Source organism: Pipistrellus kuhlii, unplaced genomic scaffold (genome assembly GCF_014108245.1).
Source record: "Pipistrellus kuhlii isolate mPipKuh1 unplaced genomic scaffold, mPipKuh1.p scaffold_m20_p_2, whole genome shotgun sequence".
NCBI classification, from domain to species: Eukaryota; Metazoa; Chordata; class Mammalia; order Chiroptera; family Vespertilionidae; genus Pipistrellus; species Pipistrellus kuhlii.
In genome coordinates, this window is record NW_023425515.1 from 165,755,095 (window position 1) to 165,782,627 (window position 27,533).

At 53.9% G+C, this 27,533-nt stretch overlaps 1 protein-coding gene across 1 annotated transcript in view; it reads left to right on the forward strand.

Moving 5' to 3' along the window:
• The first annotated feature begins 1,249 nt into the window (after nucleotides 1–1,249).
• Nucleotides 1,250–27,533, forward strand: part of MROH7 (maestro heat like repeat family member 7) — a 35,783-nt gene continuing 9,499 nt past the window's right edge. The window contains exons 1-16 of the mRNA XM_036446018.2: nucleotides 1,250–1,336; nucleotides 2,450–3,745; nucleotides 5,506–5,579; nucleotides 7,804–7,887; nucleotides 9,398–9,477; nucleotides 9,726–9,855; nucleotides 12,207–12,302; nucleotides 13,010–13,114; nucleotides 13,340–13,475; nucleotides 16,104–16,216; nucleotides 16,524–16,706; nucleotides 17,033–17,187; nucleotides 19,767–19,905; nucleotides 23,042–23,241; nucleotides 24,911–25,048; nucleotides 27,139–27,253. Of these exons, the coding sequence (XP_036301911.1) occupies nucleotides 2,524–3,745; nucleotides 5,506–5,579; nucleotides 7,804–7,887; nucleotides 9,398–9,477; nucleotides 9,726–9,855; nucleotides 12,207–12,302; nucleotides 13,010–13,114; nucleotides 13,340–13,475; nucleotides 16,104–16,216; nucleotides 16,524–16,706; nucleotides 17,033–17,187; nucleotides 19,767–19,905; nucleotides 23,042–23,241; nucleotides 24,911–25,048; nucleotides 27,139–27,253 (2,970 nt within the window). The 5' untranslated portion in view covers nucleotides 1,250–1,336; nucleotides 2,450–2,523. The remainder of the gene's footprint in view (nucleotides 1,337–2,449; nucleotides 3,746–5,505; nucleotides 5,580–7,803; nucleotides 7,888–9,397; nucleotides 9,478–9,725; nucleotides 9,856–12,206; nucleotides 12,303–13,009; nucleotides 13,115–13,339; nucleotides 13,476–16,103; nucleotides 16,217–16,523; nucleotides 16,707–17,032; nucleotides 17,188–19,766; nucleotides 19,906–23,041; nucleotides 23,242–24,910; nucleotides 25,049–27,138; nucleotides 27,254–27,533) is intronic.

Genomic DNA, 27,533 nt, shown 5'->3' on the forward strand with positions numbered 1-27,533 from the left:
CTTTAAGTTAAAGAAGACAAAATTGTGAACGCAAAATTGAGTACAGTCACTTTGTAAAGGGACCGCAAGCAAGGAACCCTGGCATTTTAAACTGAATCAGATTCAGGGTAAAATTTCTTCCGGAGCTGATGGTGAGTGAGCGTTTCCCACTTTCCAGGCAGGATGCAAGGCTGTGCGCGATCTGCTTGCTGGGAATGGAGGCAGCTCCCACGCTGCTCTGCCTCCCCTTCCCCACTGCACAGCCGCTGCCTCCTCTCTGCCCAGTGCCTGGCAGGGAGGAAGAGAACACACAACCATTTATAGAAGGCCTTCGGTGGGCTGTGTGCAAAGGCCCCATGCTCTATGCTCCCATCTTAGAGACAGGGAAGCGGGGGTCAGAGAGGGTCAGAGGGGGAAAAGTCTCTTATTACCCAAGTTCGCTAATATTAGTAAGAGGACGAGTTGGGATTTGAACCTGGGACAGCGTGACTCCAAATCTATGGCCTTTCCAAAGCCAAGTTATAGAGATGCACAGAAAAGTTTATGGATCCAATGATTTAGTAAGTGAGTGCATGATTTAATAATCAATGAATAAGTGATCAAATCAGCTAGGGAAAGAATGGATGGGCGAATGAAGAAGAGATAAAAAGATGAAACAACAAGCTTACTTATTAAACATTCACTGTGTGCCAGACTCTTCGGGGTCTTATTGTCTAGCGGGGGAACCAGACCCCGTGTGCTGAGAGACGAGGAGTGGACCTGATCCACTGGGAACTCACGTGTGGACCTCCCTTGTCTGGGGGACCTGGAAGGCTTTCACCATTTGAGCTGAAATCTGGGGGTGGTGAAGCTGTGGGTGCTAGCCAGGGAAGGAGGCTGGAGAAAGGGGTGCCCAACGTAGGAAGGCCCAGACTTAACCCAGGAGCCCGACTCCTTGGGAAAACCAAAGGAGTTGAGGATGGTGGAAAGGAGTGGGGCAGGGAGTATGGATGGGCAAGAGGGTGGAAAGGGAGTTGGGGCCAGACACAGAAAGGCCTTTTGCTAAGGATTGAGGATGCTGTCCTGGAGACAATGGGAAGCGATGGGGGTGGGTTGGCGCGGGAGGCAGATGGGTGGCATAAACAGGCGGTCTTGGCTGCCCTGAGGGTCGTTGGGCTGGGTGACCCTCCTCTCCTTGACCGCCACTTCAAGTGTATAATGAAACAATAATGTCTCACTTCCGGGACTCTGTGTGTGTGTGTGCCTCCTTGTAGGCTTTGCTCAGTAAGTACTGAAAAGGCCACTCTCCACCTGACTTGACCTCCTTCTGTGTCTCCTCCCAGGGGCCCTCTCCTGCCTAAGAACACCATGCATGCAGGTGAGCTGTGGTCTCGGGGAGGGGCTGGAGTAGGGAGGTGGCCCAGCAGTCAGCCTGCTGGCCTGAGGCAAGGCTGTGCTTTGGACGAGGATCTCAGGGTCTCTTCTCTGCAGCCTGCCCCCCTCGGAACAGGCACACTTTTGGGGGGTGCGGGCAGCCCTGCCAAGGCTGCTTTGGGAACATCGGGCCATAGCCATTTGCAGAGCAGTTTTAGCAAGTTGGGGGTCGGCTGGAAGTAGTATGACCAATAAGGCGGCTCCTCCTCCCCTTTGTCTACCCTCAGGCGGGAGAGTTCCTCCTCTGCCTGTATTTGTGCACTTCTGACCGTGCACTTGGCACAGTGCTCGGGGCCAGGGATGCCCCGGGGACTAAGATTTGCACAGTTTTTTTAATTTTATTATTATTTTTTAAAATACATTTTATTGATTTTACACAGAGAGGAATTGAGAGGGACAGAGAGTTAGAAACATCGATGAGAAAGAATCATTGATCAGCTGCCTCTTGCACACCCCCTACTGGGGATGTGCCCGCAACCAAGGTACATGCCCTTGACCGGAATTGAACCTGGGACCTTTCAGTCCGCAGGCCGACGCTCTATCCACTGAGCCAAACCGGTCCCGGCTGCACAGTTTTTGCCCGCGAGGAGTTCATATCTGGCAGGGGCTGGACCACTAACTGAGTCATTGGAATAAAGTGCATTGAATATTTTGTCGTGTAGGATGGGGCTGGACAGGTGGGCTGGGCATGGTCATGCAGAACCTGGTAAATGACACAGGGGCCTCATTTTTTTAATTTTAATTTAATTTTTAAAAAAATATATTTTATTGAGTTTTTACAGAGAGGAAGAGAGAGGGATAGAAAGCTAGAAACATCAATGAGAGAGAAATATCGATCAGCTGCCTCTTGCACACACCCTAATGGTGATGTGCCCGCAACCAAGATACATGCTTTTGACTGGAATTGAACCTGGGACCTTTCTGTCCGCAGGCCGACGCTCTATCTACTGAGCCAAACTGGTTTTGGCCAGGGACCTCATTTTAAAGAGAGTGGGGGTCCTTGGGAAGATTGTAACAGGGGAGGCATGGCTGAATTCGCCTTCTCTCCCTCTCTCAGGAACACTGCAGGGAGCTCAACAGTCAGCTGTCGGATTGAAGGGGGCAGTGGCATTGACAGACATCTAGAAAGGCATGGCTCTGAGTCAGAGGGCCAGTCCGGTCCTCTGTGAAGACCTAAAGAAGACATCCAGTTTCAACTCCACAGGGGCCCCCAGTTTAGGCTCTAGCACCACCCCTGGGCCAAACCCAAACACAGATCTTGTTCCTGCCTTGAGTCTACCCCCGAGTCCTGGCATGGCTCTTGTTCCAGACCTTCATCCAGTTCTGAGTCCTGTCTCCAAGGAGGCCCCGGGCCTCCTGTCTGATACCACCCCCAGACCTGATGAGAGCGGGGCCGTGGCTCCAGCCGCCCTCCAGACCACCACTTCCCCTTCTGGTGAGGCCCTGGGCCTGGAGCTGAATCACATCTCGAGGCCTGACTCACAGGGGGCCTTACATCCAGCCTCGCAGCCCGTTCTGAGCCCTGACTCTGCCGAGGCCCAGGGTCCGAGCTCCGACAACCACCCTGGGCTGAATCCTGAGGAGGCCCTCAAGCCCAACTCCAGCAAGCCTTTTGAGTTGGGTCAGAATAACGCCAATCCTTCCGGGTCTGAATCCAACCCATTTTTAAGGACCTTTTCCAGAGAAGCCATCGTTCTGGGCCACTGCCTCTCCAGGCCATGCTCCAAAGCGCTCCTTATCCCAGCCTCAGGCTCTGCGGAGTCCCCCTCCAATCACCGGCTCAGCGTGGGCTCCAAGACCGTCTCCAAGCTGGACCTGAAAGGGGCTCCCGGTTCCTGTGGGAACCGAAGCCCCGGCACCAACGAGACCGTCACTTTGGTTTCTCAGGACATCACGAGGACTGTTTCAAAAGGAGCCTTTGGTGCCGCCTGGAACGCGAGTTCCAAGACAAACATCAACGTGGCTTTAAATAGCAATTCCAGGTCTGACTTGAACATGACCATCACGCAGGCCTCCTGCTTGACACTGATTCCTGGTTTCCAGGATGACATCAGCCTGCGCTCCAGCACCCACCGGCCCCACTTGGCCCTCTCTCCAAACTCGTGCATGACCCTGATAATGGGCTCCAAGGAGACCCTGAGCCTGAGCTCCAGCCTCATCTTCAGCGACACGTCCACCCTGACCCTGAGCAGCCAGCAGGAGGATTCGGAGGAAAACACGGTCCACACCATGCCCCTGGAGGAAAGGCAGAGCTGGAGCGAGATGGCCACCTCGGAGATGAGTCGGTTCCCGGTGTTCCCCACCTGCAACACCGCAGACAGGGGCACCGCAGCCTTCCACCCCGCCCTTGAGCGTGAGTACGGCCAGGGCGACACCCGAGAGGGGGCACTGCCCCGGGAGAACCTTGAGGGGCGGGGACGGGGGAGAGGGAGGGGAAGGGGAGAGCATTCAGTGGGTAACATGCAACACATTCTTATGCCCAAGAGACCGGTGCTCAGCCTCCGCTGGTTGGGTGACTTGGGACAGGCTACTCAATCTCTCTGAACTTCAGTTCCCTCAACTTTACTAATCTCCATAGGACAATGCTCGTATTATATCCAAATTACAAGTCGACTAACTTTACCTTCCTTTCCAAATGCATACCTCTTTCTTTCTTGATCAATTTCAGACCTGGCTGTTCCGGTCAACATTCCCCCCCCACACACTTTTTTTTGTTCATCAACATTTGACCAAGGGAGCAGGCAGGCTCAGCTCATCTCTATTGAGTTTTGAGGCTCCTCCCTGAGCAAAGCCTTGGGGTTCTACCTGGAACCTGTGCTCACTCCAACATGCGGGGGTTCTGTAAATTAATCTCCTGGCAGTTTTTGATGTTGTAAAGATTTTCTCTCATTTATTTATATTTTTTCTCTCATTTATTTATATCAAATATATATATTTAAATATCCCTCTATTAACTTTTGGTTGAGAATGTTTTTTGTTAAGTTATATTTTATTGACTTTTTACAGAGAGGAAGAGAGAGGGATAGAGAGTTAGAAACATCAATGAGAGAGAATCATCGATCAGCTGCCTCTTGCACATCCCCTACTGGGGATGTGCCCGCAACCAAGGTACATGCCCTTGACAAGAATTGAACCTGGGACCCTTCAGTCTGCAGGCTCTATCCACTGAGCCAAACCACTTTTGGTTATATAAAAATTTTTTGTTTGTTCATGGACCAATACCATATTGCAATGAAAAAAAAAATGACCATGGCTTTGTAAATATGCATTCATATCTGGTAGGGTAAGAATGCCTCTTAAAAGTTTTCAAAACTATTCTGAGGACAGCAGCATCCAAACTGTGCCCTGGAGTCTGTTAGTAAGCTCTCATTCTTCCGTATACATTTTAGAGTATTTTTGTCTAAGTCTAGGTCCTCAAAAAATCTTGCTGTAATTTTTATTGGAATGCTACTAATTTATCTACCAGAGTTTTCCTTTATAGAGGATACTGGTGGCCCAGTGCACAAAATTTGTGCACTTGAGGGGGGGTGTCCCACAGGGGAGGCAGGAAGTCTGTCACCAAGAGAAAGAGGAGGAAATCTGGGGCTGACCAAACAGCAGGTATCGTTTTAATTATAAAATGTGATAACAGTTGAAAAGAGAGAGTACAGTGATGCACAAGAGGGTCGCAGTGGGTCCCCTGTTAGCCTGGAGGTCAAGGGGAGCCTCTTTGAGAAGTGACAAACTTAGACCTGAAAGGCAGGCAGGAGACCTGGGTGAGAGGGTGAGGCAGTGGGTTGGCCCAGGCAGAGGAAGATGCCTGTGCAAAGGCCCTGGGCAGGAGGCGTGTCTGGGCCTGGAAGCCTGTGGCCAGTGTGGCCAGAGCCTGGGGAGTGAGGGGAGAGCAGCGGGACAGGGCCCAGTCAGGGAGGGAGGCTGACCTGGCAGGGCCCTGACAAGGATGCTCAGTGAAATGAGGTGCCACCGACAGGTTTTAGGGAAGGGAGACCAGTCTGGCTGCTGGGGGAGTTGGGATCAGAGAAGCCCAGCTGGGGAGGAGAGATGGGACTATAGCACCCTCGGTACACTGTATCTTTCTACCCACTTCTCTTCTATTGAAACTATGACGTGCAGAAGCCTTCGACGAAGATACCTCATGCCTGGTGAACGGACCAGGGGAGAGAGAGGATGGCAACAAAATGACTCTGGTATGCTTCCTGCCCAACCAGCAGTGGACTTCCTGGGATGCCCCTTCCTGCCCCAGCCCCCACTCTCCAGCCCCAGCCCCGACATCCCCTATTTCTCCCCGGCTCCTCTCTTCTCCATGTGCTTATCACCATCTGACGCACAGTGTGCTTTGCTTCTCCATCTTCTTTCTTGTTAGTCTCTCCCTCTATAATGTTCCCCCTGTGAATCGGGGATTTCTTTCTGTCTTCTTCACATCTGTTTTCCCAGGGCACTGTCTGGCGCACCATAGGTGCTCAATAAGATTTCTAAGCAACTGAATGCATTGTGAGAGAGTCTCTAAAGGAGATAGAAAGGCTGGACACAGGCCGGACCTAGGTCTTGGCCATGCAACAGGCCTCGGGAGGCCAGAGAAAGCATCTAAAAGTATAAGCAACCGTCTCACAGGCTGACTGTCCAATCGGTAGCTATGACGTGCACTGACCACCAGGGGGCAGATGCTCAGCACAGGAGCTGCAGAGCTGCAGTGACTTGGCAGCTGTGGTTCTCAGGTGATGCACCTGGAAACAGAGAGGAGGGAGCCTGATTCCAGGGTGTGTCACCCAAAAACTGCCCTCTTGCAATCCAGGACCCCTCAAGGAAGGTCAGAGAGCAGGTTTCGGCCCAATCCCCGCAGGCCAGGCCAAGGGAACCCACCAGTGCACAAATCCATGCATCGGGCCTCTAGTATTACATAATATATGCACAGCCCTGAGCCCAGTCCCTGCCCAGAAAGGGTTTATTACTGCAACCACTCAACACATTTAACTGAGTCCCTACTATGTGCTAGACACTGTTTCAAGCACCAGAGATTCAACAGTGAAGTGACATTCTAGTTTGGGGAGACAGGTAGACCCTCCGTCTAGTTCTGCACATGGCTATCTCTTTCTGGTCATTCAGAACTCGGCTCAAATATTATCTCCTCTGAGAGGCCTTCCCTGACCGTTCATTCTGAGTGAGCCATCTCTCAGTTTTGCAGTTGAAGTTGTCAACCTCTGTAAAACAAACCACCCCAAAATTTAGTGGTTTAAAAGTTCACTCTGGCAGCCAGGGAAGTAAGGATGGAAAGGGCCCAATTTCTCATGATTCTAAAATCTGACTGGGCTTAGCAGGTGGTTCTTCCACCCTGCATGGTATAGACTGAGATCACCGGAGGAGTGGGGGATTGCGGGGCTGGAACATCCAAAATGACCCCAGGTTCCAGTGTCTCTCTCCACATGGTGTCATCACTCCATGGCAGCTGGGTTCCAGAGGGGAAGAGTTGCCAATTCCTTTAAGGGTTAGGCCAGGAACTGCACAGCATCACCTCCATAGCATTCTGTTGGTCCAAACAGGTGGTGAGATGAACCCAGATTTAAGGGCCAGCTGTCCTGTTGGTAGCAGTGGGAAAGAGCTTGTGGGATCTTTAACCCACCAGACTGTCCATCTGGTTGCTTTGCTTTGCTTCCTTTTATTATATAAAGTTATTTTATCTCATGTTTTCTTTCTTCTGCTTTAAGATAAGGAGAATGAATAGATTAATTGGACATTGGTTAATGTAGTCCCTCTCTCAGGTAACAGAATACCTTAATCTGACTAGGACGTGCCCTTAAGAGGGTAGATAGCAGAGGCCCTTACGAGGCATTACTGCCCCTGAGTGGCTCAGTTGGTTGAGCATCTGCATCAGGAGGCCGCACTGGAAGCAACGAGTTCCTGGTCAGGGCACGTGCCCGGGGTGCAGGCTCCAGCAGGGGGCGTGCAGGAGGCAGTTGATGAATGTTTCTCACAGATGTTTCTCTCACTCTTTCTCTGAAATAAATAAAAGCATGTTTTATAAAAAGAGGTATTACTCATGGTGAGATTTCAGCTTGAGATAATGGGACCCTTCCTGTCTGTCCCCCCAGCTGCGACCTCTGCTCCCTTAGTTGACTGGTAAGGAGGGAGAGTTTAGCAGTTCCTCATATCTGTCCTCCTCCAAATGCTGTTCTTCAAGGATTATCCACACCTTCCTGCTGCCACCTTCTCAAACCTCACCCTGCCCCCGGAAGTCCCCCATGTGGTGTCTCATTTCCCTGGAGCGATGCCAGGGGCTGGCAGCTGGGGAGGAGCGGCTGGCATGCCTGCAGGGGCAGGCCGGATGGCCAAGGCAGGGGTAGGGACGGGACAGCCCCTGGAAGCCGGGCTCAGTGTGGCTCTCACCCCCTGGCTTTGCCCTCTGCTGCCCCCGAGGTCGAGAATGCTGCTGCCCTCCAGAAGAGCCAGGATGTGCCGGAAGGAGAAGGAGAGAAGAAGACCATGATGAAGAAGATGATGGTGTGGGAGCCGCATCCGATCCGTGGCATTGGGGTGGGGAGGGAGCGGAAGTTCGGAGTCCACCCGCTGAGGAGATGGGGCTGAGGTGGTGAGGGGACCGATGGGGAGGCAGGAACGTGGGCTTGAGTCCCAGCTGCACCTCTAGCTGCCCTCTGCCTGTCTAGAGGGAGCTCAGGCAAGCCATTCCCCTTCTCTGAGCCTCCCTCTTCTCATCCCGATCACACCCGAGTCACTGCCTGTTGGGAGGACACAGCCGATGGTTAGTTCCCTGGAAACACGGTATGCCCGGGAGCAGTTAGTATTTAATACCAGCAACTCCTCCTGGTGGGCAGGGGATTTCCTGGTCATTTTGCAAAATGCAATCACTTCTCAGTTATCCACAGAACGGACTGGGTGGGGATAACCACGGAGGTTTCCAAAATTGCATTTAGCTTTTGACCCCTTAAAGAGAGAAAACATCCTTGCCCTTGGTACCTTTGTTTAACCGGCATTAATTTTGCACCTACTGTGTGCAGGTGCTAGATCAAAAGTGAGACCATCTCTTTAGTATATGTGCTGCCGAAGCGAGCACAAGGGAGACCATTTCTAAAGGAACTCAACTGGATTTCTTTCAGGAGCCCTTCGCTGTGTTTTTGGTTTGGGCCAGTCCATGATTTAAATACACCTCCCCACAATGAGGCTTCAGAAACAGGTCTCTCTCTCTCTCTCTCTCTCTCTCTCTCTCTCTCTCTTAAAAAATATATTTTATTGATTTTTTTTTACAGAGGAAGAGAGAGGGATAGAGAGAAATATTGATGAGAGAGAATCATTGATCAGCTGCCTCTTGCACACCCCCTACTGGGGATGTGCCCACAACCAAGGTATATGCCCTTGACCGGAATCAAACCTGGGACCTTTCAGTCCACAGACCGACGCTCTACCACTGATCCAAACCGGTTTCGGCCAGTCGATGTTTTAAATACACCTCCCCATAATGAGGCTTCAGAAACAGGTCTCTCTCTCTCTCTCTCTCTCTCTTCCCCCCTGCCCCCCAATATATTTTATTGATTTTTTTTTTTTACAGAGAGGAAGAGAGAGAGATAGAGAAACATTGATGAGAGAGAATCATCGATCAGCTGCCTCTTGCATACCCCCCTACTGGGGATATGCCTGCAACCAAGGTATATGCCCTTGACCAGAATCGAACTGAGGACCTTTCAGTCCGCAGGCCGACACTCTATCCACTGAGCCAAACCGGTTTCCGCCAGAAACAGGTCTTGCTGAGCCCCCATGCTTGTGGCTAAGTGGATTTCTGGGTGCAGCTCGTTAGAGTGCTGGTGTTTTTGGTGGCGTTGAACTGAGCGTGCAGGGCAGTGAGCAGGCTCCCCTCACGGGAGGCCTATGCGAGTGCAGCGGGGAGCTCTGCCCAGGCGAGGGGCTCTCCGCCCGCTCCTTGTAGCAGGGTGGCCACGGCCCTGTGGTCTGCAGCGGCCTGCCCCCCTCATCGGCCTAACTGTAGTCCCCGGTCCAGAGACAGATCCAGGAGGAGCCGCTGGATTCCCTCTCCAGCTCCGTCCGCCAGCAGGCCATGGAGACCCTGGCGCAGCTAAGGTGTCCACACCCCTCCCCATCCCCCACGCCCTTCCTCCCATGGGCTCTGCCATGCCCCAACCTCACTCCCATGTCTTCTCCTCTCCCCTTGCCCGGTCCCTCCTCCCCAGGCTCATCTCACCCTTTGTGGGTCTGAATCTCAGGCCCAGCCCTACACCCCCATCATCCCAGCCCTGCCTTCCCAGCCCCAGCCTCTGGTCACAGACCCCTCCCACCCTCCATGCCTTTGCTCTCTGACTCCTCACCAGCCACACCCAGCCGGCCCTGGGTGTTCGGGAGCGGTCCGAGCTGGTGAGCACGTGCGTGCGGAGTGTGTTCTCCCTGCCCTCCGTGCAGGCCATGCAGGAGAAGGATGAGGCCAAGGCCGAGAGCATACAGGTGAGCAGGGCCCTCCCCAGCAGGCCCTCCCCAGCAGGCCGTGGGCTGCCCAGGGCCCTCAGAGTGAGGCACGTTCCAGGCGATGAGGAAGTCCACCTCCTGTTTGAGGGTGGGGCCTCGGGCAGTGTGCTGACCCTCTTTTGGCCTGAGATGGATGTTTGGTGAATGAATAGGGATCAACCCCTCCTCTGGAGTGTTCGGTCCATTTCTGGGCCTGGCCCTGCCCTGCCCTATGAGATGGATGTGGGCAGATGCCAGAGGAGGCAGAGTTGAGAGGAGAAAAGATAGACACAGAGACAGTAAAGCAACAAACAGACTGTCAAATTACAGCGGGGAGGGTGGGGAGATATGGGGGAGATAAGAGATAAACTGAAGGACTTGTATGCACGCATATAAGCGTAACCAATGGACACAAAACTCTGGGGAGAGAGGGCATTATGGGAGTGGGGCGGTGGGGGGGGGGGCACAATGGTAAGATATATACACAAAAAATACCTTAATAAAAAATTAAAAAAAAAAAAAAGAATTGAGAGGAGGAGGGCTGAGGACTGGGCCATGACGAAGAAGACTGGGCTGAGGCCTGGAGAAGTAGAACCTCCAGGAGCTCATTCCCACGAGCCTCTTTGTGCCTCTGCAGGGCCGTCCTAGGAGGCATGGGCAGAGGTGACGCTCAGGGTAGGAGGTAGGGCCAGTGGGGGAAGTTAAGGGAAAGCTGTTTCAGCTCAGGGTAAGGCACATTCATTCATCCTTTCGTTCATCTAATACTAACCGAGGGCCTACTCCTGAAGTGCAGGGGTGAGATTCAGCAGGGGCAAGGGCAAGGAGGAGATACACATGATCAGGGAATCTTACAGTTAATGCAAAATTACAGCACCAGCAAATGTTGCAAGAAAGAAGTACTTGGTGCTATAAGAGTCCAGAATGGGGGGACCTGGCCTAGATGGGGGTCAGGGGTCATGGTGCTGGAGCTGAGGCTAAAGAAGAGCTAATTAGCCAAAGGGAATGCGGCTGGCACACCAGGCAGAAGGGACAGCCTAGGCAGAGGCCTGAGGACAGAGAGAACATGTGTCTGCAAGGGAGACACAGTGTGGCTGGAGCCCCGAGGGCCAGGCTATCGTTCTGGGAAACAATGCAGTGAGCTGAGGGAGCCAGACCAGGTGGCAGTAGGAGGGCTCCAGGTGGCTAATTGGGGGGGTTGGACCCACAGGGGGAAAAGAGAGCAGTCCCTTTGTGTTACCAGCCCCAGCCAGCAGAGGTCAGCACTACACAGGGATAGGTTGCAGATGAGAGGGAAGGAGGAGGAAGTTGTGGAATGAGGTTTGCTTAGTGGTTGCGTTGTAACCAGGAACAATGACAACATGAGAGGCAGACACGGTGACTTGGCAGGACAAGGGAAGACAGGGGGGAGAGGGCCTTCCCAGCGCTGCTCGAATCCACTGCTCAGCCTTGTGCGTGTATAATGCACGCACTTACTAAAACAATTCCGGGGCTGTGGTGCCCCTGGCAGAGGAGCCTGGGCAGGGTAGACTAGATGGTCCCTGAAGAGACGACTTGGAAAATCTACTTAGGTCTAGGACTAGCAATTAAAAGAAGAATCAGAGACAGTGGTAAAGTTTACCTTACAGCTCTAGAGCATTTTCCCCTCATTTGTTGCTTACCTGGCCTATAGTAGATTCTCAGTAAATGTTGTGTTTCTGCTTTCTCCCCCTTTAAGGTAAGAGTGGAAGGATAATAATTATCAATTTGTGTGTGGTTGTTTTTTTTTTTTTTTTTTTTTTTTTTTTTTTTTTTTAATAATTTTACTTGTTCTTTTCTAATTCAGATACCTTTTTTTTTTCCTTGTCTAATAGCTCCACCTACCACTTCCAGAACTATGTTCAATAGGAGTTGTGAAAGTGGGCACTCTTTTTTTTAAAAAAATATATTTTTATTGATTTTTTACAGAGAGGAAGAGAAAGGGATAGAGAGTTAGAAACATCGATGAGAGAGAGTCATTGATCAGCTGCCTCTTGCTGATCAACACCCCCTACTGGGGATATGCCCGCAACCAAGGTACATGCCCTTGACCAGAATTGAAACGGGGACCTTTCAGTCCACAGGCCGACGCTGAGCCAAACCGGTTTCGGCTAATTATCAATTTGTTGATAAGGAAACTGTAACCCATGGAGGGGAAGGAATGTGTGCAATATCATACATCAAGTTAGTCTCAGAGGGGGGACCAGAGAGCAGCTTTTCTACCCGCCCCCCCCCTCCTCCCCGCCAAACACACACAGGGGTTGCCCTGGGCTGGGGTCTGCATGTTGTCCTTGTTCAGTGGCCTCCTCGTGGCTTGGTCCTCCTCCTGTCCACAGATACTCTACCGCCAGACCGTGGATGCCCTACAGACACTGCTCAACGCTCTCTTTGTTGAGGACCCCACTCCTGCTGGGCTGAAGAGCATTTTGGAGGTGTGGGGACAGGGAGGAGAGGAAGAAGCAGAATTGGTTCAGGAGGGGGAGTGTGTGTGTGTGTGTGGGGGGGGGGCTAGATCCAGAAGGAGTAATTTGACTTCCGGCTGTCATCTTGTGCCAATGTTCTGCCTCTCTGTCTTTTACAGCCCATCCCAGACTCCTGCTCTTCACCCTCTCCCCATCTCTCATACTCCTGCTGCAGCCGCTCCCATCTCTCATATTCCTGCTGCCTCTATGATTGCCCCTGTCTTTCTCTTTCATCCTCATGTCTCTCTATCTTTCATCTCTCTCCTCATTGGTCTGCCAGCCTCATTCTCAGCTTCTGAGCCCATGAGTCCGTAAGCTTTAAGAAGAGGAGAACTGTGGGGAGTGGTCTTTTCCTTTTCTTTTTCTTTTTTAATCTTCACTTGAGGTTATTTTTCCATTGATTTTTAGAGCGAGAGGAATAGAGAGAATATCAATGTGAGAGAAACATATCAATTGGTTGCCTCCTGCACGTGCCCCAACCAGGGCCTGGGCCGAAAGGAGTCTGCAACTGCAGTACGTGCCCTTGACTGGAATCGAACCTGGGACCCTTCGGTCCTCAGGCTGATGCTCTGTCCACTGAGGCTAGGGCGGGAGTGGTCTTTCTGCCCTCCCCAGTAGCTGGTCAGTGGAGGCTGGCCGCTGGCCTGTAGCTCTGGGTCTTGCCCTTGTCCTCACAGCCCCTGGCGCCCTGGATGAACTCAGGAAAGGCCCATGAACGAGCACGCGCCGTGAACAGCAATGTCTCTCTGTTGAACCATACGCTTCTCACCCTGCCTTTCTTTGTGAGTGTCCCCTGGGAGGCGGGGGGGGGGGGGGGGCGCCCACTTCTGGGGTGAGTCTTCCCAGCTCTGGGGGTGCCTGTGTATCTGTCCAGCGATTCCCAGGTGACCCTGACCACCCTCAGAGGGCTCTGCTCTCAGGGACAGGTATTCCAGCTGCGTTCACCATTTGCTGTATAGCATTATTGAACCTATCAGACTCCGTCCCTAAGATTACAACGCAAACAGATGTCTTCGGGATTCCCTGCGCTGGGGCTTCTGCTGGGGAGACTCATCCTTCGCATCGGGGACCCTGAGGAGGACATCGGCAGGGAGGCTCTGGATGGCATCGCCGTCCTCTACACCATCCTGGAGCTCCAGAAACGTAAGCCTGGAACCTCTCCAAAGCAAGGCTTCTGCACAGGCACTGGGCCAGGGACTCGCCATTGGTGGGAGGTCGTGGAGACCAGCCAAGGGCCTGAGGGGGTCTGCAGAGGCACAAACACAGTCCCCGCAGGACCAGGGGGCAAAGGCTGCACACAAACCTGTTTTGATTTGAGCATCCCTTCTCTCTCAGCTTTTCCTCATCCTCCCATGTTTAATTGGCGACTCGCTTTCACATTCCCACGGAACCATAGATACTCAGGCATGAGAGCCCTAATATTTTGTTTCCTGGCCTGTCTTTCCCCACTTGAGGGCAGGGCAAGGCTGTGTCTGGTTCATCACTGAATCCCCAAGGCCGGCACATGGTGGGTGCTTAGTGACTATTCACTGAATGAACAGAAAACAGACTCTATCTTAGAATTGGGAGTGGTTAAAACCTGTTGGTGGAGAATATCTCTGGATTCAACCTCAGGGATCTAGAGAGGTGGTATGGGCTGGCACAGGTGCCCCGATGGCACAGTACCACCTGTTCCTTGCATCCTTCTTTTTGCCATAGTCCCAACATTGCTCCAAACCAAGGGACCTGGGCACACGGTTAAACGTCTCTGGCTCCAGAGGCGGAGTAACCGAGGTACAAGATCAGCTCCAGCCCTTTCTAGCTGTGTGACTGTCTAGGCCTAGGTTTCCTCATCCGTAAAAAAAGGGTGCAATAGGATATACCTCACAAGATTCTTGAAAGCTCAAACGAGATCATATATGTAAGAGACCAGCTTAGTGCCACACATAGACATTTGTCAAATAGTTTTGTTCTCCCCATGCCTACAAGGACGATCGGTTTCAGCCTGTTGGGATCTGTCTGGCGTCCTTGCTTTTTTTGACCTCTAGCATTTGGGACACAAAGATTTGGCCCCTGGGTGACATCCCCTGCTGCCCAGGAACCACTCAGACCTCCTGAGTGATGGGTGAATGTGGTCTAAGTCATGTTCATCATCAGCCTTAGGGTCAGGAATAGCACAGACCAAGCTAGTACACGTGGCTAGAGTTAGCAAATGCAAGGGTAGGACACCCACTTAGCTGTGAGTTTCAGATAAACAATGAATACTTGGATTGAATGTATAGTTGAGATATAGTTTCACTAAAAATTACTTGTTTACCTGAAATTCACATTTAACGGGGCATCCTGTATTTTATCTGGCAACCTGAGGCCAAACCCACTCTGTTCGATTCTCCAGGAGCAAAGTGGTTCGTCCAGACCTCATCCCCCCTGCAGGAAGCAGCTAAACTAGGACATGAACCTGAGTCTGCCTGATTCTAGGTCTCAAGCTCCTTCCCTTTACATACAACCCCCACACCTGGTCCATGTGGTCACTCCACCCTGACGGACCTTTCTTATGCCCATGTCTTGCCTATGCTGGGGGATCCAGGTAGGACCCAGTCCAAGCCATAGTAAGGGCTCAGAACATGCACCGGAAATGTGTTTCCTTCAATAGAAAAACCAGAGCCATCCTGTGCCTGGGACTATTCTAGGCCCTGGGACACAGCAGTGAAGACAAATCTAAAATTAATGAATTAACGAATCCTCCCTGTTGAGCTTGCCTCCTTGTTGTCGGGAGACAATAAAATAAAAAAGTAGTGCAGATAGTTGAAAGATGAAACAGAGAGGGCCGGAGGCCGGGATGCCAGGACACAGGCTTTATTTAAGAGAAGAGTACCACTGCCCGCTGCCTTCCAGAGAAAGAGAGCGAGGGCTGGGGTTCATTCACCTTTTAAGGGGAGGAAAGAGAGGGGACGGGACTTAGGGCACTCAGCACACACTGATTGGTGGTTCCATGTAAGGCCTATGATTAGGAACCTAGGGACTTAGGAATCGGGGGCTCAGGGTATTTGGCAGGTGCTGATTGGTGGTTCAGTGCTCAGGGATGTCTGACCACAAGTGGGGTTTACGTCTGTCCATTAACTGGAGGAAGGGAGGATCTATCAGAAACAACCCAAATGTCCCTCAGAAGTGGAACTGTAGTGTATCCATACCATGGTCAACTAGGCAGCACTGAGACGAATGAAGCAATGCTGCTAGCAGTGGTGCCGTGAGTCCCGCCCACACGATGCTGCGTGAAAGGCAGACATCAAGGGTAGCAGATGAGCCCATGCACAGAAGTCCAACAGCAAGAATGTCCAATCTGTGGTTCCCGCGTGCCGAGGCGAGAGCGGACCGGAAAGGCACCAGAGGGGCTTCTGGGTGCCGATCGTGTTCTTTTTTAAAAGATATATATTTTATTGATTTTTTACAGAGAGGAAGAGAGAGGGATAGAGAGTTAGAAACATCGATGAGAGAGAATCATCCATCAGCTGCCTCTTGCACACCCCCCACTGGGGATGTGCCCACAACCAAGGTACATGCCCTTGCCCGGAATCGTTCAGTCTGCAGTCCGACGCTCTATCCACTGAGCCAAACCGGTCCCGGCCAATTGTGTTCTGTTTCTCAGTCTAGGCCCAGCTCCGTGGCTGGGTTGAGCATCTGAAAATACATTACGCTGGTGCCTGTGATGCATGCACTGCCTCTGTCTATGTTTAACGTGATGTTTGAAAGGCGTGGTGGCCGGGCCCCGCTGAGAAGGCCCTCTTCCTATAGGGGCCAGAGATAAGAGGGACACCAACAAGAAGGAGCTGTATGAAAGCAATAGGCGGTTCCTGGGGCCCTACAACCCTGACAGCCCATGCCAGAACATCCTGCGTGTCATCGCGGTACTGCTGGCTGCCCCTGTCCGGGCCCTACCGGGGAGGCGGGAGAAGGGCAGCGCCCATGCCCAAGGCCTCCCCCACCCCTCCCGTCTTTCCAGGTTCAAGCCCCCTTTCCAGAAAGCCTGCCCCGACCACGTGGGCCACGCTGAGTGCCCCACCCCCTCTGGCCTGTGCCATAGCACACGGGTCATGTCGCCCCTGTGTTGCTGCTCCTTCCTGCTGACCTCTGCCTGGCTGGCGCATTTCTGCAGCTGCATACAGCTCATTGGGGCTGTCCAGGTGCGCCTGCATCTCTGTGCCTTTGTTTCAGGAGTTCGGGGACTTCCTGGGGCCCCAGCAGGTCAAGGACCTGCTGCTAGCCGCCCTGGAAGGGCTGACAGGCGGCTTGGACGCGGAGGCTCGGAGCAGAGACTCGGGGGAGATGATGCAGCTGGCCTCGGAGGTGACGCTCAGCTCCGTGCTGGAGTGGTACCGGCACAGGGCTCTGGAGGTGGTAAGGCCCTGGGAGCAGGGGCTGGGCGGGGAGACCCCACAGGGCCCTCAGGCAGAGAGCGGTGGTGGTGGCTGAGTTCTAGGTGCTCCCAACGTGGGGCGAGAAAAAACTCACCCGTGCGGTGTGGGGTGGGGGTGGGCAGTGAAGACAAAGGGGCTCACTTCCAGGGAAGGACCGGGCATCTGCCCTCCCCGTTCCTCTCTGTGTGCCCCTCTCCCTTGTCACTCCGTCCTGCCGCTCCTCTCCTCCTCCATCCCCCTGCCCCCACGCCTCCCTTTGCTTCCCACGGGCCTCAGCCTGCTCACGCGCCCGCCGCTGTGCTCCAGATCCCGGAGATCATGCAGGCCATCTACATGCAGCTGAGCCACATCCAGGAGCCCCGGGCCCGCGAGGTGGCCCTGCTGCCCATCTCCCTCCTGGCCAGCTCGTTCATGACCGAGGTCGTCGTGGCTCTGCTCATGTGCCCCCTCCCGCTGGACAGGTACCCAATCAGGGGGGCTTGTCAGCCACCACATCTCCGAGGGCCAAAGCAGCTTCCCCCTCCCCGCCCCTCCGACTGGGACCCTCCTTCTACCCAGAGGAGCCCCTTGCCCTTCCCAACGGCCCCTCTCCTGTGACTGTGCTGCTATGACAACCAGTAAGCACTTCCCAAGCACTGCTAGCTGACGTTGCTCAGCATTCATAGTGCAGTAACCCCACCCTACAGACCAGGAGACTAAGGTTCAGGGGAAGTCTTTTATTTTTGTTGATTTCAGAAAAGAAAGGGGGGGAGGAGAGAGAGAGAGAGAGAGAGAGAGAGAGAGAGAGAGAGAGAGAGAGAGAGAAAGAGAGAGAGAGAGAAAGCCCATAAACCAGCCACATGCCCCCACTGGGAATCGAACCATAGGTCGATGCTCAACCACCGAGCCATGCCAGCCAGCCAGGAAGTCTCTGAGCCAGCATCAGAACGAGGACCTAAACTCAGATCTGACCAGCTCCAAGCCCAGAGCTCTGTAATGACGTCATAGAAAGGAAGCCTGGGAGACTGTCCTGACTCAGCCTCTAGCTGCTGTGCGGTCTTGGTACCCTGATGTCCTCTCTGGGCTTAATTTTCCCCCACAGGCAAAAGGAGGAAGTAACCCTTGCATTCCCATTCCAGACCAGCTGTCATGACAAGTAATGCAGCCAGCTGTGCTGAGTCCCTGCAGGGTCCTGGGCCTATGCAGGATGGTCCAGGCTCTGCACCTCCAGGGAGCAGATGACCTGATGGGTAGAGAGGACTGGGGCCAGATGTGAGCTTGTAGGCAGCAGACACCAGTCAGACTGCTCCAGCCGCTCAGCCCAGGACATGCCCCACACCTTGGAAGGGCTAAAGCAAGGCAGAAAGTGGGTGGCCTGTGGGAACCCCTTTCATATCCCAAATGGTTCAGGGTTCAGGTTCAGGGTTTGGGCTCTGGAGGAGGCTGCACACAAATGAAAAGAGACTAGAAAAATAAAAATTTGGCGATATTGGGGGCCAGGCAGCATCCCACCTCTAGGGGGAGGACTACATATCACTTTGGCCTTGCTATCCCTTTTATTAAAGTTTGGGATTCACCCATAGCCAGCAATAGCCAATCAGCAAGGATTTACATAAGATTGACAGGTGGAAGTTGCTTCAGCTACCAATGTCTCAATCAGAGGACAATGGGTGGCTCCCGACAGTGGCCCTCATCTTACGATGTTTGGTTGAGAATGAATGTAAAAGAAGAGTGGGGAGCTATGCAAATGGGACGTGCTTCTAAATAAGAGTTGGTGTCATTCATAGACACCAAAGGCACCGGTGGTGCGGGCTGCATGACACAGGTCTCCCCCCTGTGAGAAGAGTGCCCTCTCACTGCCCACCATTGGGTCGTCTTCTTGGAGCCACTACACATTCGGACTCACGAGGCCCACAGGGGCCACACTTGGCTTAGCGTCGCTCAGAATATCCGAGTCGGAGGGGGAGTGTCAGGGGCTCATCTTTGCAGGAAACCATGCAGCAGCCCATGAGGCCACCAGAAAGCTGGAACAACTTTTAAAGAGGCCCTTGCTCTCTGGTGCTAGGCCTGCACTTGTGTGAGCCCAAGAAGGAGGGACTCCTTAAATGTTGTGTCCCCGATGCTTCACTTTCCTCACTTTCCTCTTGGCCTGTGGTCCAAGGGTTGGTCTCCTGGGCCTCTCGGGTGAAAGGTGCAGGAGCTTCCCCAGCTTACATGTCTCTGGCCTCACAGGAGCTAGTATTTCTTACAACAAATAACTCATAGACCTTGCTTCCAGGGACAAATCCAGGCACAAGAGTCCCTGCACGCCAGGAGGCTCAATGCATCGGTTCTTACAGTTAATGTACAGCTCCTCCCAGCCCAAATGCAATTTACCAATGGGGTCATTTTTACCATAAGCAACGGTGCCTAGCAACATAGTTGACATCCTGTGTTTATCGGGTTTCCAGGGGAACAGAGCTGGAAAGTTAATGGAAGCTTCAACCTCACCCAGAAGCACTGGCCTCTCCATGCTTTACAATCCCCAGGATGGGCGTGTCCGCAGGCTGGTGCCGCCTGCACAGAGGCCTTCCCCTGCCTGGTGGACTGCCTCCTAAGGAACAGGCTCCTGATGTGGCAAATGCAGGCTCCAGGCCCCATAGGCTTTGGAGACATCAGACCTGGTCACTTCATGATAATACAGCTCCTTTGCTGGGTAGTCTTGGGCCAGCGAGTCCACCTCTCTGAGCCTCAACTCTGCTTCTGTGAATGGGAATAGCAACCCACCCTGAGGTCATTGTGAGAATCCAGTGACGCTGAATGGCTTAATATCTTGTTCACACCTGTAGCCCCAGAAATGTGCTTCGTGCCTGGCAGATGCTCAATATGTGCTGGCGTAATAACTTGCATGTAAAGGAAATATCTAGGAAACTGGGTTTTCTATCACTATGAGCCCCTGCTTCACAGGGAGTGTTTTCTGGATCGTTTCAGCCATTGGCTGGTGTACCCATGGATACCATTGGAAGGCCGGGTGGGAGCCCTGCCCTGGTCCGCACTAAATTTCCCACCCCTGACCCCCCAGCAATGGAGCAGAGATGTGGAGGCAGCTGATCCTGGGCAAGCCCAGCTGTGATGTCGGAGAACTCCTGGACCTGATCCTGACCAGCCTGAAGGAGAAGCCTGTCACCAGGAAGGGCAGGGCCTCCATCATGCCCCTAGCGGTGAGACTGGCCTGCCTGCCCCTGCCCCTGCTCCTCCCGCCCCTGCAGGGCTTACCACACCGCTTCTCTTCTCGGCTTCCTGTGTCCTGCTCTGCTGGCAGCTAGTTGTGTGGCCTTGGGCAAGCCTCTGCCTCCGGGCTCTTGATTATGACCCGCTGATGACAATGGCAGTGCCACTCACAGTGCCATCAGCATCCGGGGTAGTGAACAGGAAATGCCCGGGGATGGCAGACCTGCGTCTGGGAACCAGCGTTGCTATGTTACTGTTGTGTGGCCTGAGCAGGTCGCTGGACCTCCATGAGGCTCCGTCTCTGCATCTATAAATGCAAAGACTAAACAACTCATTTCTTCATTCGGCGACAAAATGTTTACGCTCTTCTTGCTGCCAGGCTCAGCGCTCAGCCCTGGGAACACAGAGGGAAGGGGCTCCGTCTGCAGGAAGGAAAGAGCTTCTCTCTGCCTGTGTCACCGCTGCCTGGTCCCAGGCAGCTGGGGAACACCCCTGCCCACTTCCTGCTCCCGCTCCCACCCCCGCAATCTGTACTGCAGCCAAAGAACCTCTGAAAAATGCGCATCTGCTCTTCTCAGCCTCCTCCATGGCTTCCCATTGCCTGGAGAGTAACACGGAGCTCCCACCCATGCTGCAGGCCCCGCCCCTCACACCTCACCACACTCCGAGCTCCTCCTGCTTCTTCCAGCCTCACTGGTCCCGACCAGAATGTCATTCATGCTATGCTGTCTCCTGTCACAGGGCCTCGGCACATGTTGTTTCCTCTGCCTAACCTACTCTCCACCACGCTAACTTTATTCATTCCCTCAGCTCTCAACGCAAGCATCACCTCCTCAGGGCAGCCCTCCCCGCTCTCCCTGACAAGATAAAACCTGTGCATATTATACTTTGCATCGCATACTTTATCTTAGGAGGATTTACCCCAGTTGGTCCTTCTATTAACCTGTGAGCCTGTTTTGCTCTCCATGATATCTCCAATGTCTCACATACACCTGGCCCACAGTAGACATTAGACATTTTTGAACTGATGTATTCAACAAATAGTTATTGAGCACCTACTGTGTGCCATGCACTCTCATAAGCTCTGGGGATACAGCCGAGAACAAGACATTCTGATGGAGGAAAGCAAACAAAGGTGTGGGGAAGGAGGGAGTGGGTGGCACTGTCCTTTACAGAGGAAGATGCTCCCGCCCAGCAGCACAAGGTCACAGAGCCGGGTCACACCCAGATCTCTGACCTCCAACCCCGGGCTTCACCCCTGGCCTCTCTGCCTTTCCCCCAGCACTGAGTTCTGTGAACAAGCACCAGCACCCGTGCCTTCCCTGCCCTGGGCATTTATCCACTCCCCCTCCCGTCAGTGTGTGTTTGTCTGTTCTTTAGTCGGTCATTCCTGCTTCTTGTCTTCTTATTTATGGTAGAGATAGCCTGGACTAATTAAAAAAATTATATGTATATATATATATATATATTTATACACATACACACACACACACACACACACACACACACACACACATATATATATATATTAATTGATTTTTTGAGAGAGAGAGGAAGGGAGAGGGAGAGAAAGATAGAAACATCAACTGCCTGCTTCCTGCTAGCCCCCTCGCATGTGCCCTGACCAGGAATCCAACCGGTGACCGGTTGGTGTATGGGTCGATGTTCAGCCCCTGAGCCACATCGGCCGGGCTGGACTAATTTTTCTATTGTAGCATTGGTAAACCATTTGAGCAAGATTAAGCCAAGAGCAGAGCCCTGAGGCACATCACTAGCGACTTTTCTCTGCACCACAGGCTGTTTTGTTTAAACACACTCATTGGTTTTCGGGCTGCCAAAAAGGCTAAAGGCTTTGAGTCCAGGAGGCTCGTCTTAGCTCTGCCACTGCCTGTCTGTCTGACCTTTGTCGGTCACTTCCTCCTCTTTATCCTTCATATTTACGTCTGTAGAATGGGTAGTAATAACTCCTGCCTGCCTGTCTGTCCTGTTAAGAAGAGCGAGGTAGTGTATGTGAAGGGGTTTCTTAAGCTGCGGATGACAAGTGAGTGCCACTCATTGTTCTCATGCAGCCCATGTTATGTCTTATTTCCACGGGAACAAGCCATGGGTTTTGGTGGCACAGATTTCAACCATTTCTTTAGAAAGCGTTCTCCCTTCTCCTCCATCCAATTCCCACCACACCTGTGAGCTGGCTGGAAGAGGACCACAACCTCGCTTTATGGAGCTTGAATCTGAGGCCCGGAGAGGGCAGGGTGTGATGGGACCAGAATGAGCCATCAGGTCTCAGGACCCCAGCCCATCACCGGCCACCCCTCTCACCTCCTGCAAGTTAGAGAGGACTGGTGGGCAGAGTGTGAGGGGTGGGCCCACTGTGAGGGGAGGGGCCGAGTGAGGGGGGCGGGCCCAGGCCAGGACCAGACAGGACTGTTAGGTGAAGTTGGGAGGTGAGTGCAAATTGGGTCCTTGGGAATCTGGTGGGCCCAACGCCAACACAGCCCAGTTTTTGGGACTTGGGAAGGCTGGTGTGGGGGCAGGAGGGCGAGGCTTGGGGTTTGGGGTCAGAGAGTCCAGGACTGGTCCTCCCCGGCTCTGCTCAAGGCTGGGGTTTGTTTTGGCTGCTGGCTGGATGGGGAGGCAGAGGGGCAGTTTAATGTCCCAAAGGAAAGGGTCAGCTGATGCCCCTTGCGGTCTGGGGCCTGTGTTACAAAGAGGAAGAGGCATGGCAGCTACAGCCTTTCCTCAAACCCTGGGCTCAAGACTCAGCTCTGCCTGCAAGGGGTAACCTTGGGCAGGTCCCGTCCCCCATCTAGCTTGTCTCCTCACTGACACAGTGCAAGCCTTTGAGCCATCGACACTCCACCTCCCCAGAGATGGGGTGGGATCCCTCCCCCAGGAGCTTCCTGGGGTGTGAAGGTTAAGCCGCAGGCTTTTGTTGTTGCTCTGGGTCAGGGCTCATCCAGAGAGCCGGGAGCCGGCTGGGGCACGGAGGGGATCTGGGTTTCTCCAGGCTGGGCCCCAGGAGAGCAAAGATCCAGTGTGACCTAGAGAAGTGGGCAGAAGCGGGCATCCCCTGCCGATGCCGAGGCGATGGGCGAAACGTCCCACCAGCCTCCCCTCTGCCCTCAGGCAGCCAGCGGCCTGTGCGAGCTCCTGTCAGTGAACAGCTGCCTGGGCCGCGTGAGGCGCCTCTACCCCCAGCTGCTGCTGGCCCTGCTCATTCAGGTCCATTACCACATCGGCCTCAACCTGCCTCGCCGCCCGCTCTCCCAGCCTGCCCGCAAGGCCGCCAAGAAGGACGCACAGCCCTCCGTCATCGAGCCCGTGCGGTATGCTCCCGCCGTCTCTGGCCCGGGGAGGGCCGCGCAGCCAGGGCCCTTGTGAAGGTCTTTAGGGCGCCGATCGGTGGGGATTAGCTGTGGGGCGAGAAGGAAAAAGAAGCACACTTTGGTGAAAGCACCTGTCTGTGTGTCACACTCTGCTCAGGGCTGGGCCCCAGGAGAACTGGCCCTCCCCCGGGGCTCACCCTGCCATCCTCCTCTCTCCCGGGGGTATTATATGTATTAGGTTTGTATCCAAGACCCAACCGTCGGATTTTATTTTATTTTTAAAATTTTTATTGACTTTTTACAGAGAGGAAGGGAGAGGGACAGAGCGTGAGAAACATGGATGAGAGAGAAACATCGATCAGCTGCCTCCTGCACACTCCCTACTGGGGATGTGCCCGCAACCAAGATACATGCGTCTCTTTTTTATAATCCTCACCAGAGGATATCTTGTCCATTGATTTCTGGAGAGAATGAAAGGGAGGGAGGAGGGGCAGAGAGTGAGAGAAACGTCAATGATGCGAGAGAGACACAGGGATAGGTTGCCTCCTGAAACCTGCCCTGCCCTGGGCTGGAGAACTGCAACCAAGGTACATGCCCTTGACCAGCAATCCAACCCTTCGTTTCATGGGCTGACGCTCTAACCCACATGTGTCAAACACAAGGCCCGCGGGCCAAATCCGTCCTGCCAGGCCTTGCAATGTGGCCCGCACCGCCCTGTCATCACTGCACTCCGCTGCGTTTCCATCACAATGACAGTTTATGACTGTTCAGTAAACCATTCGGCCCGCGATTTAGGCTGGATTTTAGATTTTGGCCCCTTCTCTGATTGAGTTCGACACCCTTACTCTAACCACTGACCAAACCAGCCAGGGCATGTCATAAACTCTTAAAGCAAGGGTTTGGGTTTTCAGAGAACACTGCTTAAATGTAAACTTTATTCCACACGTTGTCATTTTTTTTATTTTAATAAAGGGTTATACACAGATGTATTAGATGTGTATATATCCATATATATCCATACACATACACATATCTATACAAATACACATCCACACACACATATACACATATACGCACTATATATCTGTGAGCACCCAGTGCTGTGCTGGGCGCACAGTAGGACGACTCCCAGGCAGTGCCCTCCGAGCTCACCCAGGGGCTTCGAAAGCACAGAGGCTGGGCCCAGCCTGGTCAGCCTGCAGGTTGTACAAGCTCCCCAGGTCTGGTTGTGCGTCTAGGTTTGGGACTCACCACCTAAGTGTCCCAATCAGATGAAGGACTCGGGGTGGACAGGAAACTATGTCCCAATGAGTGGACAGGACTGTCCCGCAGAGCACTACCCAGCCATGGGCTCGATGGGGTGGAGGGCGAGCATGAGGCAGGGCCGGAGGCAGGGGGCCCCAGCTCCCACCTCTCCTCCCACTGAAAGGGCCCCCGGGAAAGGGAGGGGGGAGCACCAGCTCAGAAGGAGGGAAACTGCTTCTGTTTCCTCTTGCTCTCACAGCTAATGATTCTTTGTGGATGCCCCGGGCACACTAGCCAACAAATCGCGCGGCAGAGAGAAGCTCCTGGCTAACATGGAGCTGCCCGGGGAAGAGGCCCGGGCGGAGGGAGGCCCAGCGTGCTGGGAGCGGGGCGCCAGGAGGTCTCAGCCCCCTTGTCTCGGCAGCTGGGTGATCAGAGTGGTGAAAACCCTGCTGCTGAAGATGGGCTGCTCATACGAGGCCACCTTTCTGGATGAGCAGGGCGGCTGGGAGCTCCTGGGACAGGCGGAGAACCACCACCGTGGCGTGTCCCTGCTGGCCAGGTGAGGCCCGGGCCGGGCAGGGGTTGAGGGAGGGGCGAGACCGCGGCTCCTTCAGACAGACACATGAACTTGTGTCTCTGGCAAACCAACCCCTCAGCCCACCGCCTCTTCTCTGAAACCAAAAGGCCTCGTCTGCCTGCGGGCAGACGACACGTATGTGAGGGACGACACCTGCTCTGCGGAGGCAGCGTGGCTGCTATAGTGCCCGGCATCGCAGAGCACTGAGAGGTTTATGAAGCCCGTGTCTCGCTGCATTGTGTTTCCTTCCCACACACAGGCAGAAAGGACGGGGCCGCTAAGTCGTTCCGAGTGTGGCCTTGGAGTTGGTTTGCCTGCGTCTGAACCTTCCCCCGCCCCACCCCCCTCTGCCATTCCCAGCTGTGACCCGGGCAAGGCACTTCCCTGTGTCTCCGTTTCCCTTCATTAGTATGGAAATAGTAACAGGACCCTCACCAAGATCTGGGGGGTGGGGAGGTTTAAATAAAAGACTTGGAACGGCACCTGACATATGGTAGGAGCTCAACACAGTGAGCTTTCACCGTCCTGCGGACTGATGGGGCAGGAATGACTGATGCAGAGGGACAGGTATGTACCCAGTCACACAGCCAGGAAGTGGCAGAGCTGGGAAACCCTGCTGTCCCAGACCTGGGCTCCTCCCCGCCACCACACACCGCCTCCCCGGGGGTCAGCAGAGGCCCCTGGATGTCAATGGTGTGAGCCCTGCGGGAACAGCCCGCCCCTCAACCCGGCACCTAGTGCCCAGGACGGTCCTCTCCCTGGGTCTCAGGACACAACACATTTATCGAGCACTTACTATGCTCAAGTCCACATGCAAAGGGCTGTGTGTATGTGGATTATTCCCTTTAATTCTCACCGTGCCGATGAAATAGCACTATTATCATCCCGGTGTTACCCAGGAGGAAACCGAGTCACAGTGAAGCTAAGTGACCTGCTCAAGTCACACAGCTAGTGGTGGGGCCAGGATTTGAACCCAGATGCTGCAGCGGCCACACTCTCTGACTCACTGGTGAACGGAACGTAGAGCAGTGGTCCTGGGACTTGGGATTGCTGAAATGCAGAGTGCTGGGCCCCACCCCCAGAGTTTCTGATTCAGTCCATTGGGGTGGGGCCCGAGAATGTGCATTTCCAGGGATGCTGATACTGCTGATCCAGGGGCCCCACTTTGAGAACCGCTGACTTGGTACAATAAGCAAGACAGCTGGAGTGGAGAGCCCTGGGTTGGGGCTCCAGCCCTGGTATTTCCCAGGCTGTGACCCTGAGCCTCTGTCTCTTTATCGGTGAAAATGGGGATGTGATGGTAATCTGCCTCGAAGCTTCGTGGTGAGGATCCAACGCAGCCACATGGGCATGTGTCAGGCTGCTGCCTGGGGCTCAGTGGGGACTCACGGAGGAGAATTCAGTGGAGCAAGCCCTGCTTCCAGGCTTTGCCATGCCAGCTCCCTGCCTCCACCACCACCACCAGGAGGCCCTCCCTCAAGCTCTGCTCTCCACGAAGCCCTCTTTGGCCTTGCTGACTCCTTCCTGGCCTGGACCCCTGAGGCCTTTGCTGTCTGCCCCCTTCCTTGTGCTGTTGGTTAGCTTTGTGACTCTACATCCTGTCACTTCATCCCGCTACCTACATCCTGAGCTGCCACAGTGAGCGGTAGGAAAAAACAAAGCACATCGATCAGCTGCCTCTTGCACACCCTCTACTGGGGATATGCCCGCAACCAAGGTACATGCCCTTGACTTAATCCGAGGCGGATTACCATCACATCCCCGTTTTCACCCACCCTCGCCTGCTGTCTCCTCCTCCTGGACTGGACCTGAGCCTGTGGGTCTTACTGATTTGTCCTGTGCTGTTGGGCAAGTCACTTTCCCACTTGAAGCCTCAGTTTCCCCACCTGTAAAACAAAGCAGTTAGCCTAGGTGGCCTCTGAGATGCTGTCCAGGTGGAAAATCTGGGGAGCACAGAACCCAGGTGACCTTGGTCTTGGCCATAGTTTCAAGGGTTATGACCAGACCCCAGGCAGCCGGCCTCCCAGGGACTGGAGAGCCTGAGGGACTGCCCCTCTGCCCCCCAACCCCAGGGCCATGGTGCAGTACTCTTGCCAGGAGCAGTGCCGCATGCTCTACCTGCTCATCCCGCTTCTGGAGAGAGGCGATGAGAAGCACAAGATCACGGCCACCGCCTTCTTCGTGGAGGTACCAGCCGGGCCCTGGGTGCCCGCGGGCGAGGCTCCCAGGCCTCCCCCGGGCTAGGCCTCAGGCCACATTGCTGGTCTTTCCTCCTGTGCAAACTGTGCTTCACACGTATGGTCTTTGTGTGAGGGTGATTTCTCTTTAATACAATGAGCTCCTCTTCCCTCCCTTCTTACCCCCTCTGCACTCCTTTACCCATTCCACTCTGCTCAGGCCCACCCCCCCCAGTGCCCCAGGCATGTCTGTGCACCAGGCACCAGATTGGAGACGCAGCACACATGTG